Genomic DNA, 17,897 nt, shown 5'->3' with positions numbered 1-17,897 from the left:
TTTTCCCATTCAGGGACTGACAACCTGGGCATCCCTGGTCACACATTACCTGCCTGTACCTGGGATCTGAAAGGAGCTACTGCTCCTTGACTGTCTGTACTACCAAGACGCCACAGTACAAACCAATACATCTTAGATGCAGCCCGAGTTCGGATGTACCAGTCCTGAGCAGCCCTTCTCAATCCCTCCACTCTGTTAGCAACTGTGACTCTACTGAGTGCTTGACCCACAAAAGGATATTGCTCCATCTATTGTCTACTTGTGACATTGAAGAATCACAGCAGAAAAAACCTCAGGCGAAAAAACTGCAAGTGCTGCTGAATCATTTTTGGAGTTAGCCTGCCAAGTTACATATTCATTAGTGCCTTTACATGGCTTTTGAAACCCTCTTCTATGATGCCTGCAATCCTCCCCTTCCCCTTCACACTCCAAATGTCAATTGGTTTAAGAGTATTACTCACATTTGCATAACAGATTGAAGCTATAAACTTATGACTTGAAAGCTAACATATTTACAGTCAGTCTTGATTTGTCAGGTTTGCAGATTTACACCAAATTGAACTTACCTTAAATGCCATCCGAATAGTCTCTTCTGTGTTGGCTGGGTTACAAAGAATAGACAAACCAATTACATATTCTCTGAAGTCGATGGTGCCATCTCCATTCTGTAACCAAAATACACATGGCAGTAGTTATAGCTGATATTGCAAATCACTTTAAAAGCTGTTGTACAAATCAACTATACAACATGCATTAAGACAGTTTACAACACTAGAGCTATTTATTCTTCCTGGAAAAAATACTAACAGCTTGCTAAATATATATAATACAAGGGCTGACATAGCAATGTACGTATCTTCAACAGATAAAAACTGGGTATTAATTTCTGTCTTATAAACAGCTAAACAAAACAGAAGACTTAAAACAACCCACAAGTTTTGCTTAGGTATATGGAACTCCCAGAAGTCTCAAACAAGAACTGAGGTGTTTAAGGTAACTGTAACAGTTCATGTAGCACCGGCGCTTGCTTGAAGTTCAGAGACCCATGCAACATCCTAGAATAAACAGGCCAACAGTGAAGCTGTTGCCTTGAGTTAATTCTTCCTAAGAACCTTCAGCAATAAAATATATGCCAGCAAAAGGACAGCCTGATGCAGTAAATCTACATGGTCTATCTTAAGCCTTTCTTTGAAGCAAATGCATTGCCCTACATACTATTTTGAAGCCAATACACCGTCCTACCTTTTAAGCCAGAAATGCAATGAATTCATTGTAACAGCCTCTCTGATAATTCCAGTTTTGATCTGAAGGAACATTTCCATGCGTTAACTACAAAGCTGCATCAACAAAACATTTGAAGCTTGCTTTGATGGGATTTGTGATTAATTCTACATAAGCTGCATTATATTTGCAGATAGGGAAAACGGGAGATGCCTGTTGAAATACATGCTTAAGTCAATAGTGTTTCTGTGACGACACTGAAAATTTCTTGGGGTTTTGGGGAAACATTCTGTCTGGAGAAAAGCCGTATATGAGAGTTAGGCAACGGACACAGGGTAGTTAATGAAAGCATCGTGGAGATGGCTACTAGCTCACAGTTTGGAACATCGACAATAAGGGCAGTCATCAAAAACATATTAAAAGCAAGCAAAAGTGTAAAGCAGAGTTCCCTTTGTGGTTAATGTGTTGTACATTCCAAGAAGAAAAAAAAATTAAAAAGTTGACTCCCCAAGTCTGAGAATAGCACAAAACTTTTTCAGACAAGCAAGAGAGGGGTGGTCTCCTGGGTAAATCTGTGGTGAACAGCCAGATCTAGATTCTATTTCTGTCTCTTCTACCAAACTGCAATGCCCACTTGAGCATACCAACCTTAACCTTTCTGTTTGTGGCTTTCTGGTCCTGAATAGTAGAATGTGGAGCTTGCCAGTGGAGAAACGCTAAGGCTGCTCTGTAGAGTGCTTTGAAAATCTTGGGTTCTATGAAGTAGGTATTTCTGTTATTGAATGTAGGGTTTAAGATAGTTCTTGATTAACACAGTATGTGTAATCATGTGTTCAGTACTAATTTTTCTTTATCAAGCTATGTATTTGACAGGATAAAAAACTGCTAAGATACAACTTTATTTAGCCTTCAAAACCACTTCAGGACTGTTTTGCACATACAATTGTTATTTCTTTATATTGATGGTCTAACCGGTCTTTTTTGAAGACATGCAAACTTTGAAGATCTTGTGCTTTAAAATCCTGTGAATTTTAGGGAAACTTTTTAGGAAAGATATGAATAATCTTTAAGTTACTTTCGTGTGTGTCTAAGGGATATAATTTTTTACAGCTTTTAATCATCAGAAAAGGACAATGGTCTCTCATAAATGCTGTTTTATTTACAAATATGTGCTCTCACCATACTGCACAGTTTGACTTTAAATGTTTTGGCCACGTCATAGTTCTCATAACAGAGATAACAGATTGAACTTTAAAATATATCATTATAAACTTAAAACAACTGAAGCAAGAGTGTAGATAATAATTGTTCAAAGTTCCATGGAATATTATTTTTGGACAGTTTTGTAGGCTGTATTCTTAGCAAAGAATTGTGTGATGCGATCAGAATATTTTTTTTAATTTATTTTTAAAGTTAAGAATATGTATCACAAGAAAAGAATTGGAAAGTAAACTTTAACTAAAATAGTCTCATTAAACAAATTCTGCAACAAGTTAACACAGCTGTGTCTGCACGTGGAAAAATGACAAAAGCTAATAAGGGTCACATTACTTTCATTTAAGTGCTAAAACCCAGTAATCAAAACTGAGTGCAACCTGACAGACAGAACTCCAGCCACTTGAGTAGGATATAAAGTTACTGTACTTGCAAGATCATGTTGTGACTAGCTCTACTAAACCCTAGGACGCTGGCTAACTTCCAAATGCTCTGGCATTTTTGGTTGAGGAAAAATGATAGGGTTGTTGCCTGGAAAAAAAGAGATGGGAGTTAAGCTGAAAATGCAGGAGAACCTTCAGTGCTCGTGTAGCACCACTGCAAACAAGCCCTGGCAGTAGTTTTTCTACACATATCTACCTGTGTTTGCAGCCTACGCACTTCAGAATATTTTAAAGAAGCAACATGTGAGCTGAGCTCCAATTCTCTAAACAGCAAAGTAAAACATCAATATTTAGATGTTTGTATTTGTGTTATAGAAAATAATCAAAACATAGTGTAAGCTCAACAGCCCTTGTTTTCTTTAAGGAAACCAGTTTTCTGCTACTGTTTTCACTATAGCAGGCTACGGCAACTAAGGTTTTGTTGTTGGGTTTTTTTTAATATAATGCAGTAAATCTTACGCTTTTGGAAACAAGAAAATTTGCATTGTCAGAAGCAGTCTCCATTTAGAGCTGCACAAGGACCGCAAGACAGGTGCAGTCAATAAAGTTTAAAGTACTACTGCCTCAACTTTTTTCTCACTGTGTCAGGCAACGGGAAAAATCAACTGCGTATGTGTGCGTGTGCTAGTCACTCATGTTGAGCTAAGTAAAGCCTGAGTCGCTTACACGGCTACCACAGAGAAGCTACAACTGGACCATTTTGGGGAGGAACTGCAGATGCCCCACTTGTGCTCATGTCCAGGCTCATCATGTAGGAGGCTATTCCTGTAGCTCTGTAATTTCCACTGTCTGTAGCTATGTGCAGGTTCTAACTAGTCAGAAAGGGGAATTACCTGGTAGGATGGTGCTCACCTGGAGGTATCACACATTCCCCTGTGCTCGCTCTTCCATCACTCAGAGCCCAAATGCCACTGCGGATAACTGTGTCCTTTTCCACTGACTAACTGGGAGGGTGGTGAATGCCATTAGGAAGGAACTGAGCTCTTTCATCACAATTTGCACATTATGAATATTTTTACTGTTTCTGTCACCCAGCTTGGTATTAAACAAAGTGCAGGAGAAAAGAGAAAGAAAGTTGGGGCAAAAGTTGTAAGTTACTTTTTCCTAAGCTGCAAGTAAAACGCTTCTGCAAGTACACCAGGGAGGAGATTTCATCGGTTTGGAAAATACTGTTTGCCAATTGTAACTGCAAGATTTAGAAATCAAAGCTATGGAAATTTAGAAACCAAACCAAACCACAGTACCGCATTAGCATTCAGATGCCCTGCAGATATTGTGTGGTATTTCTCAATTATTCACTGATGTCTCCCTGGGGAGGGGCAGGGGCATGTGGACTCTTACATCTGCGCACTAACTACTCAACTCATCCTTTCACATTCCAGTCAGCTAGCACACACCCTAGACAATTTTCTTTTAAAGCAGCAGAGCCATGTTACATTACAGTGCAAGAGCTGTTTTCGTCAACTATGTGATCCTTAATTCCAAGAAATGTACCTTTTACAGTTCATGTTATTCCTTTTTCTTTTACTCAAAAGCTGACATCTTAGACAGAACTGCGTGGCTAGCTTGAGTGGGACGCTGCACCCTGATAACATTTAACTCAGATAGTTCAGAGGTTGATTTTGGCTGGCTGGCTGCTATGTGACTGCGTTATTACAGCAACCTTCCCTAAATATACATGTAGTATTTTAAGCTGTTTTCATTATAACTATAATAAGGCTTGAAGGAAAGAGAGAAAAGACTAGTTCATAGAACTGTAGGAAGGAGAAGAGGTTGTAAAAGTAGCCTTATATAACTCTTCAATTTTGTCCTGGCCAGCAGGTACAACTGACAATAATACGCAGGTTTTGCTTCAGCAGACAAGCATGAAACAACAGAATTAGGAAGGAAATTAAATATGATTATGTAAATTCATTGATCACCATAGTTATTGCAACTTTCATGTTCTCCCCCTTGTTAGAAATAACTGCACAATTCTCTTCACTAGCAATTGCCTTCAGGCAAACAGAGCTTTATTGCAGCTTAGCAAATGCTGACAAATCAGAACAGTAACAACAATGCCAAATTTATGAGCTTTTTATATAATAGTTCTACTCATATGCATACCACTCTATGTGAGGAAATGACTAAGCTTTGATCCTCCAATGTATTCCCTCTCTTCAGAGTCTAGAGACAGACTTATGCAGCTGTCCAACTGACAACTTACACAAGCCCTTCAGAAAAGCAGCCTAATGCATGCACAGAAGGAATCACAACACTTTTAAGCTGGGCTATCTACCGCTAGCTATATCTGCCTTAGACCAAGGAAAAGACTATAGTTCTATTGTACAGGATTGTAGTCTTCCATGTGTATCTTCCAGACAAAGCTTATTCTTCTTTGCTGTGCCTTCACGAATACATGGTCAGCTGCAGCCAGTCTTCAATGGTCACTTTGATATGCCCATCTCCATTTCGGTCCAGGGACTTGAAGGCCCGGAACATGCTGTCCAGTCGTACCAAGCAGCTAATGAAGTTGTTGAAATCCATGCTGCCGTCCTCGTCGGCATACCTGCGCACGATTACCTGGCAGAACTGTTCGTTCAGGTGGAACCCTGCAGCCTTCAAGGCGCCTGGCAGCTGAGGTCTCCCAACAGTGCCTGACTGATCAGTATCATACTGCTTGTACACACACTGCCATTTCTTGATGTTGTTCCACAGATACTTAAACTCTTCAAAGCCCAGTTTGCCATTTGTATCATTATCCATGACTGCTACCATGCTACGGCATGTGTCTAAGCTAAAGCCATCTGTCTTCAAGTCTTGATGTCTGGAGACGACTTTGTTTAGGATGTCCCTTAGCTCTGTGGCACACACTTCCATATCATCTCCAGCCAGCTGGACAAAAAGGCGACGAAACTGTCTGATCTCCTCACTTTCATAAGCCTCCACATTTGTAAAATGATTGCGAGGAGGTGGAGGTGGCTCTGGATTATACTGAGCCGCTGCTTCACTTATAAGATTGACAAGACCTCCAACGAGTCCTCCAATATTGGCTCCACGTCCGCCTCCTGTTAGGAGATCTCCAAGGCCACGTGCAAGGCTCCCTCCACGACCGCTACCACTACCGCTTCCTCCACTCAGCAAAGCTTTAGCAAGGAACATCGTGAATATTTTTTGAAGGGAGTTACTCAGAGATCCAGTGCTTCTGTAACTCTCGGAAGCTGCGCTGCATCTGAGCTGGGCGTAGGCAAAACACAGCTTATCTGCGTGCTTAGACTTCCCCGTGTCTGTGCATGTCTCCAGCTGTCAGAGTCATCTCGGTAGTTTCTGTCAATTGTTGATACGCCTCTATTTCTTTTCTTCTTCTCTGCATAGTTAGCTTTGTGTGATTTGAAGAATCTTTTTAGAAAAATAAAACAAATGATGAGGCTGAAAGCCACAGAGCAAAAGTCTCAAAATACCTGTGTTCATCACTGAAGCAATCTGAAAAGAGCCCTGCCACATTACTGTACCTGTTCCTCAGTGAAGCTGATCTCCTTTAAGATGAATGTAGCAGAAGCTTACTAGAGTCTTGTCTGTTCTTGCAGTCTTTTATGCCTTCAACTTTTTAGTGAATTAAGCATTATATTGTTAATTCTAGTCACTGCTGCTGCTGCTGCGCCAGATAGGGAAGTGAAAGGAGTCTTGATTGCTCTTAATTATTGTGGTGGCCACACCGTATTTCTATTGCATGTACTGTGCTTCAGGACTCGGACTACATGTTTGTAGGAGCCAATGGTTCAAGATGGGGAGGCAACAACGAAGAAAGGACGAGTCCCTAGAGCCCTGCTAGAGCTTCAATGCATTCAGCAACTAAGGAAATATATTTGACTCTCATCTATTTTAGAGCTTGTAAAACCTTTTTATCTGGAAAAATCTTGAAACAGTTTTAATTGGCATATACGGCACAATGATCTCCCAAGGACCAGTGAGGGCACTGCTAAAGCTAACTTGATCAGGAAGAGTGATGCTGAGTTGGGAGAGCTCCTACAATGAGAAACAAACTCCAATTTGTAAGCGGTTGCAGGACAACATGCTGCTTGCACTGTAGCACATGCTGGATGTCTAGACGTAAGACGAATTCTGTGCTATGCTCTAGTCACTGCTGCTTCTGTTACAGTCAGAGGGGCACATCCAGAGCAATTTAATCTTCAGAGAGAAGTAGAAAATGGGAGAGATCACCACTGACTATGGGGGAAAGCCTAAATGATCAGATTAACACATAGCCTCCTTTATGGCTGGAGATAGGCAAGAGGAGTCCTTATAATGTCTAATAGCACCCTTTACAAACACAGCAGGAACATACACTCTAGTCAGCTTCAATCTGCCTTAAATTATCTATTTGCAACAGTTATTTAAGCTGTCGGAGTGCACATAAGCTCAAAATCTGGGGTAGGCAAAAGGAAATATTCAGCCCTTACCAGCATGAAGATTATCATCTGATGGTGGTACAGAAACCTGATCTGATGGATGGCTGTTGTCTCACAAGCTACAAACTGACCAACCTTTTCCCATTGAAACATAAGGAGGAAACTGTTAAAGAGTCGCCTGTCTAGCCTACAGGAATTACTAATCAAGAAGCTTTTACTAAGCTGGACATAATGAATTAAATATCCTTTTGGGATGTGATTTTTAACACAACATTGTCAACAAGTCGGTTAACCAACTACTCACCCTGTCAAAGAGTAGAAACAGCTCTCTGAGGACATCTGAAATAGGCAGCTTCAAGTACTCTGCGAACTCCTCAATCCCAATTCGTCCCCCTTTGGAAGCACTCGCAATAGCAGCAAAGGTATCCAGCTGCTCTCTGACATGATTCCATTTTAGGCTATGCAAACACGAGGGAGAGGAGAGATTTCTACACAGCAGATCTTGGACAGATGGAATTTCAGTAAGAGTTACTACAGTGTTCAACGTGAAAAACAGCCAAAGAGAGCAGGTGTGTACAGCATTAGAAATGCTGTACTTCCAACCTGATATTTTATATGAAATCAGCAATGAAAGACTGTTCTCCCTGGTTATAAAAGCAGGCAGTTCTATGCTTGGGTATGTCAGACTTCCTTAGAGTAACTTCCCAACCCTAGAATCATCTGTCCAATTACTAGGCTAGTTTAGCAGAGAGCTTTTCATTACCAGAAACTCAGGGGCAGTGTTATTTTGCTGCATCATGCTCTAGGGTGAGTATTTCCTTAATAGAAGGGAACAGATCTCAGCTCTATTAGCTAACTCTCTGCTGAAACGCTAGCGTTACCGCAGCCTGAGAAGTATCTGATCTCTCTGCAGAAATACACCATGCACCTCAGTAAAAATAATTAGGATTGCCATGTATCTATTGAAGATCGTTCCAGACAAAGTTCTATAAATGGATATATAGCACATAACTTCAGATTTGACCACAGCCATGCCAGGTTATTTGATGGAATTGCATTACAATTAAGTGTTTCAGTACTCAAATTCTACTGTATGCAGACAGACTAAGTCGACACCGCTAGTGAAACATGGCTGGACAGTACAGCTACAAACAGTAACTCACTGGCTGGAGTCTCAGACTGGAAAGAAGACTCTTCCTACCACATGCTGCCTGTGCATCTCCACAAAAGTAATTTAAATTGGGTACCAAGATTACCATCAAGTGCCTAAAATAGGTACCGCTCTACCTTCCTCACCTTTTGGTGAGATTGATTCCATAAAAAGTTAGAAAAATACATTTTTCCCCTTGTAACACTACCCACAAAAATTACTTGGGATAGCTGTTACTGGGGTTTTCCTCATCTCTGATTTCCATATAGTTTATGTATGTCAGTTGTACGCATAAATACACTATATTACACATGGCCAAGTCAGTTGTCAGGTGATTTATCCTTCTGTAGATGGCCGTCAAGTGCTGCAGTACTTATGCCACCAGCAGCTAAACTTCCCTTACTTGAGTTTCTTGCTAATTTTGGTGAACTCCACCAGCCCAGCTTCCATGGGTAAAGTCAGCTGTCCTGCTGAAATCATCAGTCTGCAGTCTTCAAAAGTGTGATCAGTGACTGGCACATTCAAGGCACTGAAACAAAATCAAAGAAAAATAAAAATAAATTCCTTACATTAAAATTACTTTCAGTTGACTGTTTCCCTCCTCTGTCTTAGTTTGGCTTTAATGCTAACATACAAACCAAATGAGAGTTCATCTTGAATGGCTGCAAATAGGATAAAGCACTACATATTATTCTGTGGAACTCTGAGACCATACTGTGAAACTACATTATGGCAGTGTCATGATATTCTAAGATTTACAGTCTTATAAATGCAGCCCAGTAACCCTGGAGAACAAACCACCCACTTATTCTTGCCAAGCAAATAAGGAAGCAATTTATTCCAGCTTTCCATGAACTGAACATACTATGCTCCAAGGTAAGACAACCTTCTTTAAGTTTCATGTGAGAACAATCAGGGTGGTTTAGCATAGGAATTTGACACCTCTTAGTGAAAATTTAGAGCAATTCCTATATATAGTACCTGGGACTTGCCTAAATTGAACTTTACGGCTAGGATATGTATGGAATTGCTGAATATAAAAGAAGAGTTCTCAAAGATTTTATTAATGACTGATGACATACGTTGCCATGGTTTGTCGGACTCTGTTGGCAAAAAGAATGGGATCGTTCTTTTCTTCGTCGGTAGGAACATGAACAGGCAGAAACTGAAAGGGAGGAGTTATCCGATCAATTCAACAGCCACCACTTTATTAGCAACATGAACAGCTTCTTGCCATTGTTTGGAATGGGGGAAGAGCAGAAAACCAGAGCCGTGCAGTGAAGTGACGGAGCTGGACACTAGAGGTCTCAGCCGCCTTAGAAACCCCTCTGGCTCCTCCACCCCAGCCACACCACCGAGACTCGGTCCAGAACCACCTCTTAGGCTGGCAGAAGCTGCTTTAATATGAAAAATCAACCCCCCAAAGAAGTACGGTATACTAAATGTATATTTAATTAGAAAATTAAATGCTACATTGGTAAGAATGTGAGTCTGAAATACTGTACGCACCTTTTCAAAGATCACTTTATAAGTGATGTTACATACTGGGATAGTTGATGTAAGATTTTTAATGTTTTTAAGTACACACTATAGTCCCACCTCGTACCTGGTGATTGTATCTGTCAGCATGTGACTGTTAAGTTTCCTGTAAGTTTTTGCTCCACTATGAAAATGTTAAGGAATCTTAGTTCTGAATTGTAAGTAGAACACTAACTGGATACTATACTTTGATTTTGGAGCTCCAAGCAGAGAGTAAAAAGCCCCAGCAAAATATCCTCCTCCTTCCAAACCTAGAAAACACCCCAGATGGCAACGTATTTACTGCTGAGGATTTATTCAATGTTTGTATGTAAGAACTTGAAGTAACATTACACTAAAAATGTACTATAGATTAACTATTATCTAACACAGTGTGAATTAGCATCTGTTTGTTTGCAAAGCAGTGCGTATGTGGGAGTATTTTGTTCTTCCTACTTCAGTCTACAGCGTTCGCTTGCAGCTCTGTTTACCATGCCTTTTCTCAGTTACGGTTATCATTTATCTGAGTTTGCTACTTCCCGCCCTGAAACCTTGCCCTTAAATCTTAGAATACAGCAATTCTAGAATAAGTATAAGGTCTTGGTCATGGTTCATTGGAAGATACAATTGCTGATTATGTGTCAATGTGTCTTCAGTTATATTGCAGCTGCTGGTCATGCACTGATACAGTAGTAAATGTCCCATATAAATGCAGTCCTCCTGAACAGCCTTTTAGTATTTGTTTTTAAGGAATGCTGCCTCTTTATAATCAGAAACTGTAAGTTTATGGAAATGGTTATCTGTCAAATAGCCATAACAATTTTCTGTTTATAGTTAGAAGTTTTCTCCCCTTTAAGGACAGCAGGGGTCCAGCTGTTCACATTAAGGTTTGAGTTTTCATTCCTTCTGGAAGCAGCTGCCAGCTCTGTTCAAGGTCTGACATATGTCCCTGCTTATTACAACTCCCCTTCAGAAGTCACATATCTTTTAAATTAAGGAAGCACAGGTACACTGTACAGATACAGAAAACTGTGTCATCACTGGGTGAGATAAGTCGTAAATCTGAGAAGTTTATCTATGCAAACATAGGTCATGGTCTTGAAAGCGGTCATTACATCATTTGAGGCTGAGGTCTTGCTCAGAGAGCAACCTAAATTTCTGGTAGGTTAAACACCACCTCTGTCGCCTTCAAAAAACCCACCTACAATTATTCATAAAACCAGTTTGCCAGAAACCACAGCTGGGGGATAAAGAATTTGATTTCTTGGCCTCCTGAGGTGGCATGCGTGATCTCACACACCCCCAGCTGCTTATCTGGTATAGACTAGTAAGTATACCTTCCCTGTCAAATTGCAGTCATGTAAGAAAAATTCTTCACTGCTCTTTCAGTAGCAAAAATACCTGTCTGATCTGCTTTTGACCCAGTCTCTCTTCTTACAGAATTTGCCAAATGCTGTATCTTTTGCAGCTGTAAAACTCAGTGCCAGGTTCACTGTTTAATCTCCAGTATCTAGTTCGTTAGAACGTGACTAGACAGGCGCACATGCTCCCTTGGACTACAGGAGTACATCACTGTTCCTGCACAGTAGGTAGAGGCAGCACAAGAGGGAGTGGAGAGGCTACTTGCTCACAGCATGGGACATCAATAGAAATGTCCACTCCTAAATGGAGCAGTTGGATTCTCTCATTCCTCAGGCAAATCTGCCCCTTCTCTTGTTAGAATGGGAAGGATTTTGAAATGGGAGGAGTTTTGCATTGATGATAAGAAATAGTTCCAGTTTGGGGACACATACTGCTGTGAAAGCTGCATTATTTTTTCATGTTTCAGTTTCATCTTTTGGAACATTAAAGTTATTTCCCCTAACTGGCAAGTTTGAGTTCTGTTCTGAAGTTGAGGAAAATAAACCTTCTAGTGGAAGGGCTACATTAACTTTTCCTTGCTCCCACATATATAATTTACATAGGTATATCCTTCTGTACAAAAATAATTAGGAGAATTAGCTCTTTAGTATACCTTCTATAAGTACACATCTACTGCATGTACTATACAATAACAAGGTGCTCCCTTAAAGTGAATTTCATTATTTCACAAAGACTATATTGCTAATTGTTAGTAGTAGCAACACTGCTTGTATTCACAGAGCTTTGCACAACTTTGCCAAGTTCTGTGTTTTGCAAATAAACAGCAAAACCTGTCTGAATCTCTCCTGTTCCTTTGGTCCCTAAACCAACTTAGTCCACCCTGACAATCCTTTGTGGTCTGGTAAGGAATGTGAAGTACAACACTTAAACTGATCACACCTCAGTTATCTGGCTCCTAACTACTGTGTTTTGAATGTTGACTCTTTGATAGGGAGCACTTAAAGAGTATATGTTCTGATACTAAGAAGCGTGTATGTTGTTTCCATTGTCATTGGTCTGTCTTTCTGCTGTGCAGCCAATTTTAATGATCAAGGGAACCTGTTTGTTATACAAGGCTCAGTACAAGTCCCAGCCTTCAGTAAGCTCTTAGTTGCAGAAACCTTTTAGAGTTCAGTCTGGGAAGATGGTGAGGAAGACAAGGATACTTTGAAGGGAGCAGGGAAATGAGAAGGTGGGAAAAAGAAGTTGTTACCTTTAACAGAACATATTCTTAGTTTTAACATGTAAAATGTATGTTGCGATAACTAAAAATTATTTTACAACGCTTTAAAAATAAAGGCATTTCTGACAGCTTCCTTTTGGGAACTCAGATTAAGTGATACCCCGATACGGACAACAAATCTCTAGCTATTACTCACTGTGATTCTCTTGTTGTTTCTCAGACATTTGTTTATTATTCATTAACAGTGACTAACAACGTGAATAATGCATTTATATTAAGGTATCAATTCCCTGGTTGCTGAACGTTAGTACAAAAATATTTCGGATTCTTACCTCAACTTCTACTCTTGTGAAGAGCTGACACAACGTCATTGCGCACAGCTCTTTTCTGCAGGCAAAAAGGAAGAAAAATACGTTTTACTTATTTAAAAACAAAGTATTTGCATGTCTGTAGGTGAAACATTTTAAAGCATAGACAAAACCACAACCAATATTGGGCAAGGTTTTGAAGTACTTTGCAGTGAAGTTCCCTGAAATGCTGCTTTCGACATTTCTGCAGGGCTTCTGAGGTACCTGCTGCTTGCTCGCTGGGCAGGCAACTTGTCTGTTGTCATGTGTATTAACAATACTACACAGTTCTTTGGCCAGCAAAGTTGGCCAAACTTTATCTTTAAAGAGGTGAATACATATTGGATTTTAAAGCCTTAAGAGCTTTGATGCTGAGAAGTAGCTTTACTTTATCTTTTATTCTCTCATCTGCAAAATGGGACTAGTAACTTCCTTCTGCAGAACTGAAGCAAGGTTTTTTTTATTATTTGCTAGCCATTTTGCAAATTATAGTAGTGTTTACACAAATGTGTTAATGAATTGCCACTATGTTCTGGACCTTCAGTGCTTTTAGAAAAAAGTCACGTATTTTAGTGATGGTGGGGGAGGAAGAAACTGGGAGAGGATAAGCGTAATCACTTCCACTTCTGGCCTGTTATTTTCACTTTGACTGTTAAGCAGAAATGCATTATTTTCTCTTTAAATCAGGGAAACTACAATAGAGAATCCTCAAGCCGCCTTTGTTCTGTTCTTGTTTTGGACAAAATAAAAAGGAGAAAAGGAAAAGGCAGGAGAACAACTATGGGATCCTTCCCACTTCCGGCAGGAATCCACTCTTAATGCTTGATTTTCTAACACATAACATTAGGTCTTCCTCCCAGTAAGGCACAAAAGTAAGAAAGAAACAGTAAGTGAAAGCAGAAACTGGGTCAGGAGGTTTCTGAGGGAGGTTGGTACTGTCCCATCCTGGCCACAATATCCAGGAAGTTTTACAGACAGTGTGACAGTGATCTGGTGGGGGACCATCCTTTCCTGGCTCCAGTTATTTTTGTTAAGAATCTCTAGATTCTACCTCATCCATCCTTTCTCTTCCCATGATTTTCCTAAGCTGTTCCTTTCATCTTCTCACAGATTCTGATTTGAGCCTTTATCATCCAGCCACCAAGCTTAGAGCATTTCTCAATTTTTAGTGAATGGGCAGCCTCCTCCTTTCCAAGGAATACCTCTAATTTAATTTTTCTTCACCTATTCCTACACCATCTCTCATAACTGAAGACATAGCTCCTTTTCAATCTTCTGGAATAAATCCTCCATAGGGGAAAACTGTAGCATGCTACTGAATTTGCAACATTCACTACTCTCAGTATGCTGATAACTGTAACAGCAGTAATAACAGCAAGAAATTCTTGGGAAGCTGAGATGGACATTTTCATCTAGGTCATCAATTCTACCTGTGCAGATGCTAGGATTAATTAATGATACCTTAAAAGGCACTTATGATCTGCTCCATTAGTTCAGATGTGTTTCAAAATCAGGGGCCTTAAAAATCTTAGTCACTTAGTGAATCAGTACTACCGTACTTAGATACACTACATACTCCAGATGAAAATGCGGTATATGCATTCTGCAAATCCACATTTTAACGAATGGTTATAAGGTGAAAAGTATTTTCCAGACATATTTTCAGTGCAGCCATAGATGTTTTTTAATCCTTTAATAAAATATTTTAGCCTATCAGAAGGCCACCTGTGTTGAGTAAACACAGATCCATGGCCTAACTGGTTTATTGAAACCTTTTTCATTATTCCAATGTCAGATACCGTAGCCTCTTCACTGGGATCTCAAACAGTTGCTTTTGTTGAGTCAAGCAAAAATAATCTGAAGAACCCTAGATGTCTGAACAGGGAAAGATGAGGAAAATTAATACTTTTTTGGCCCATCTTCTTCATTTACTCTCATATGACTTAAAATGAGATGGAGGAATGAATAAACAGAGGGGATAAAATAACATTTATTTATTCTTATTTGTATACCATGTAGGAAACTGTAAACATGTATGGATTTTGATGACTATGATTGTTTCCCAAAGACAAAGAATTTCACATCTTACTTTTTCTGTAATGTGCAACAAAATGCTTCCCCACTTGCAAACCCTTTCTCTAGCCATTCAGATATGAAATCCACTGCATGACAGCATTATCCCCAAGTATTTCCCCCTCATAAAAACAGATTGAGAAGAACATGTGTCTTGGCTTAGCTGAATCTGTCTGGCAGACTGTTTAGCAATGGGGGAAAAGAATTCTGTATGTAATTTTCGGTAGGATGAAGAAACTTACAATGAATAGCCCTGCCATGTCCAGGTCACAGTATCCTAAGGGAAAAAATAAAGCACAGAAATGTATGACAAAACCAGATTAAAGTTAGAGAGCAGGTAAGTTACAATATAAAACAGGCACAAGTTTAGTCAAAGCAGGTGATTGATGATTTTATAGTCCTGTAGTGAAAATAAAGGTGTCAAGGTGACTAGTATTCCTTGCCTTAGAAATCTGGAAATAAGCATGGCAGACTTCTGATAATATCAATTAGGAATAAAATTTATAGTTACTTAAGTATTTTAAATCATTCATTCTGATTCAAACAACCAAAGTAGGAAAAAAATAATCTAGTAAGACTTTTTCAGAGGACTTCACCAGTCCCTTTAGAAAGGCACCCTCATAAATATATTAGATTATTTTTTTAAGGACATTTCTGCATAGGTAATCTATCATGCTTTTTTTGCGTTGCTTTTTTTCCCTTATTCTATGTTTATTACTTCTTATAAGTAATTTTTTACAATGTATACTGCAGATCCTGAAATCCTATCAGTGAAATGAGATACCAGTCCCCTTTAGTGGTTCACTTCAGTTTTGAAATTGACCTGTAAAAGAATTTCACCAAGGAATCTTTGTAAATAACAACAATGATAACAAACACTTGTTTTTCATCTTAAAAGCCATAAGGGATAAAAGTTCAGTCTTTTCTGGACTTGTTGGATGACCAGATAATCAAATAAAAAGTTAACAAGTTGCTAGACCCATGTCCCAGCCTTACACTTGCCAGTGAAGCAGACCAATAGGGCTGTACCCCTACACCTGGCAGAAAATGTAAACATTTACTTGGCAAAACAAGGGAAAGTTGCATGAAAAAAAACCACCTGCAAAGCTGCCCTCCTGAGGTGCCTGAAGGAGCGGGTGCTGGAGGTACTGCGTGACTCAGCTTTGCTTTTGCTCAGAAACTTTGCAAAACCCTTTGCAGTAAGAGCATTTTGAGCTTAAACAAAAAATTATAACTAGTAGGGAAGTTGCGTGCATTTTAGACTTCAAAGTACAGGCTCTGCGGCTTTGCAGGAAGTTTCTAACTTCCGCTGCAATACTTTCCCATGCTCCCTCTTACTTGAACTATAGCTAAGAAGTCCAGCAGTAAGTTTTTCACAATCAGAATAGCAACTACACCATAATGACACTTGGGAAGCCTTGCTGCTTCCAGGAGCTTTCCAATGCTAAAGCCCAGGACAATAGATTCTCCAGTGACAATGCAAAATATTTACTGTAGGTAGCGTTTAAGTCAGGATTTTGACTTCCATACTACTAGTTAGTGATAGAAGAAAGTTCTCACCAGCTTGTTGGGGTATCGGAGCAACACAGGTTGTACAGGGACTTGTGGAACAAAGGCACCTGCAACCCGAAATTAGAATTGATTGTTAAGACCAAGCTTAATACAGCAGTTGGGAGTTTTAAGTGATTCAAGACATTGTATCTGGAAGAAGAAATTTTTAAAAAGGCAAGAAGAATGCAAAGTGTTCTTGTTTTGTTTGCATAGCTCTTTTTTTTTCTTTTCCTTTTTAGTTTCTTTTGTTTTTGTACATCAGCAGAACAACTAGCAAGTTATCAGAACAGAAAAGGGTTAGTCTCCACTTCAAGGAGAAAGCTGTCTGAGATCTGAGATTCCTGCACTGTCAAACTCGTTTTCTGTGTATTATCTCCCCATTGACTGGCATTCATTTCAAAGGATTAGATGCTCACGAGGCTGTTGAGCATTTCCTGAACCCTTCTCTGTTCTGATTATCTTCCTAAGTGATATAGATCTGAGCATGTCGTAATGGTTTTGTAACTTCGCTACCCGAGACACTGTTCAGCAGTAAGAAAGGAGAACACCATGGCTTTAACTGAAGCGCAGCACAACAATCTAATGATCAGTGATGCTATCAAGTATCTGTGTTAAAAATAATCTATGGGCCTGCCTTGCTAAGCACTATGCAAAGAGATTTCATAACTTGGTTGCCAAGTCCTGCATGGGAAAATGCACAGGAAGGGCATGACTGTAAGTTCATCTAAAAGAACATCTTAAGTAGTATATATTTTGGTAGTTCATCTCATAATAATCACAGTCAAGTTTCTGGGTAAATAAATTCCATGAAAACTGTACCCAGATAAAACCCAAACAACTAACTGTATACATCACGGGTATTTTGCATCCTACAAAATAGCAAAAATCAGAAAAGTAAACTGCCTAGTATAAAATAGTGGCCTTAGTGCCACTGAAACTTCAGTAATGTAGGACATAACTAAAGTGCTGTTGCGGAGGATGTACCTGCAGAAGTACAGGCCTTACTAGAACTACCAAATTAATACTCCATGCATTATTTTCCAACAACCATGCAAGAAAATCTCTCACCTTGTTTAAATGTGATCAGGCAAGATCGGTTTGTGCAGGTGCCTTCTGGGAAAATCAGTATCTTGGGATTTAAAGAGAGAGAAATACATATACACACACATTTCATAAAAAGATTATACTTCAGCATCAGTTACATACGGGCTGACTTTTTATGCAGGCCCTGTGACATGTTACACTGCATCACAAGAATATCATCACTGTTTCAAAAGGAAATGAACAAATAAGTAAAGGATGCTTACAGTAATATTAATCTGATCCATCCTGATTTGGAAACAGATGCTTTGCAAGAGAGGAGTTCTGGGGAAAGGCCTTTGTCAGTTCAGAAATATGGTACAAAAC

General features: G+C 39.5%; 2 protein-coding genes and 1 long non-coding RNA gene across 7 annotated transcripts in view; 1 reads left to right on the top strand and 2 right to left on the bottom strand.

Annotated features, from left to right (window-relative positions):
• LOC130159186 (uncharacterized) overlaps positions 1 to 17,897 on the top strand; it is a 750,763-nt gene that overhangs the window by 143,462 nt on the left and 589,404 nt on the right. The window lies entirely within an intron of this gene.
• LPCAT2 (lysophosphatidylcholine acyltransferase 2) overlaps positions 1 to 17,897 on the bottom strand; it is a 32,776-nt gene that overhangs the window by 3,212 nt on the left and 11,667 nt on the right. For all 3 annotated transcript variants that reach the window (XM_056360511.1, XM_056360512.1, XM_056360513.1), the window contains 8 exons: positions 17,559 to 17,619; positions 16,500 to 16,558; positions 15,182 to 15,216; positions 12,852 to 12,906; positions 9,500 to 9,582; positions 8,821 to 8,946; positions 7,572 to 7,725; positions 567 to 665 (listed from right to left, as the gene is read on the bottom strand). In XM_056360511.1, the coding sequence (XP_056216486.1) occupies positions 567 to 665; positions 7,572 to 7,725; positions 8,821 to 8,946; positions 9,500 to 9,582; positions 12,852 to 12,906; positions 15,182 to 15,216; positions 16,500 to 16,558; positions 17,559 to 17,619 (672 nt within the window). The remainder of the gene's footprint in view (positions 1 to 566; positions 666 to 7,571; positions 7,726 to 8,820; positions 8,947 to 9,499; positions 9,583 to 12,851; positions 12,907 to 15,181; positions 15,217 to 16,499; positions 16,559 to 17,558; positions 17,620 to 17,897) is intronic.
• Positions 673 to 7,558, bottom strand: CAPNS2 (calpain small subunit 2). Its single transcript, XM_056360516.1, has one exon. The coding sequence runs from the start codon at positions 6,018 to 6,020 to the stop codon at positions 5,268 to 5,270; it is 753 nt and encodes a 250-aa protein (XP_056216491.1). The 5' UTR covers positions 6,021 to 7,558; the 3' UTR covers positions 673 to 5,267.

Source organism: Falco biarmicus, chromosome 15 (assembly GCF_023638135.1).
Source record: "Falco biarmicus isolate bFalBia1 chromosome 15, bFalBia1.pri, whole genome shotgun sequence".
In the NCBI taxonomy this organism is placed as follows: Eukaryota; Metazoa; Chordata; class Aves; order Falconiformes; family Falconidae; genus Falco; species Falco biarmicus.
This window is presented reverse-complemented; position numbering and strand designations above follow the sequence as displayed.

What these genes read in the sequence shown, in the direction of transcription:
- CAPNS2 (XM_056360516.1), bottom strand. Translation starts at nt 6,020, where the DNA reads ATGTTCCTTGCTAAAGCTTTGCTGAGTGGAGGAAGCGGTAGTGGTAGC.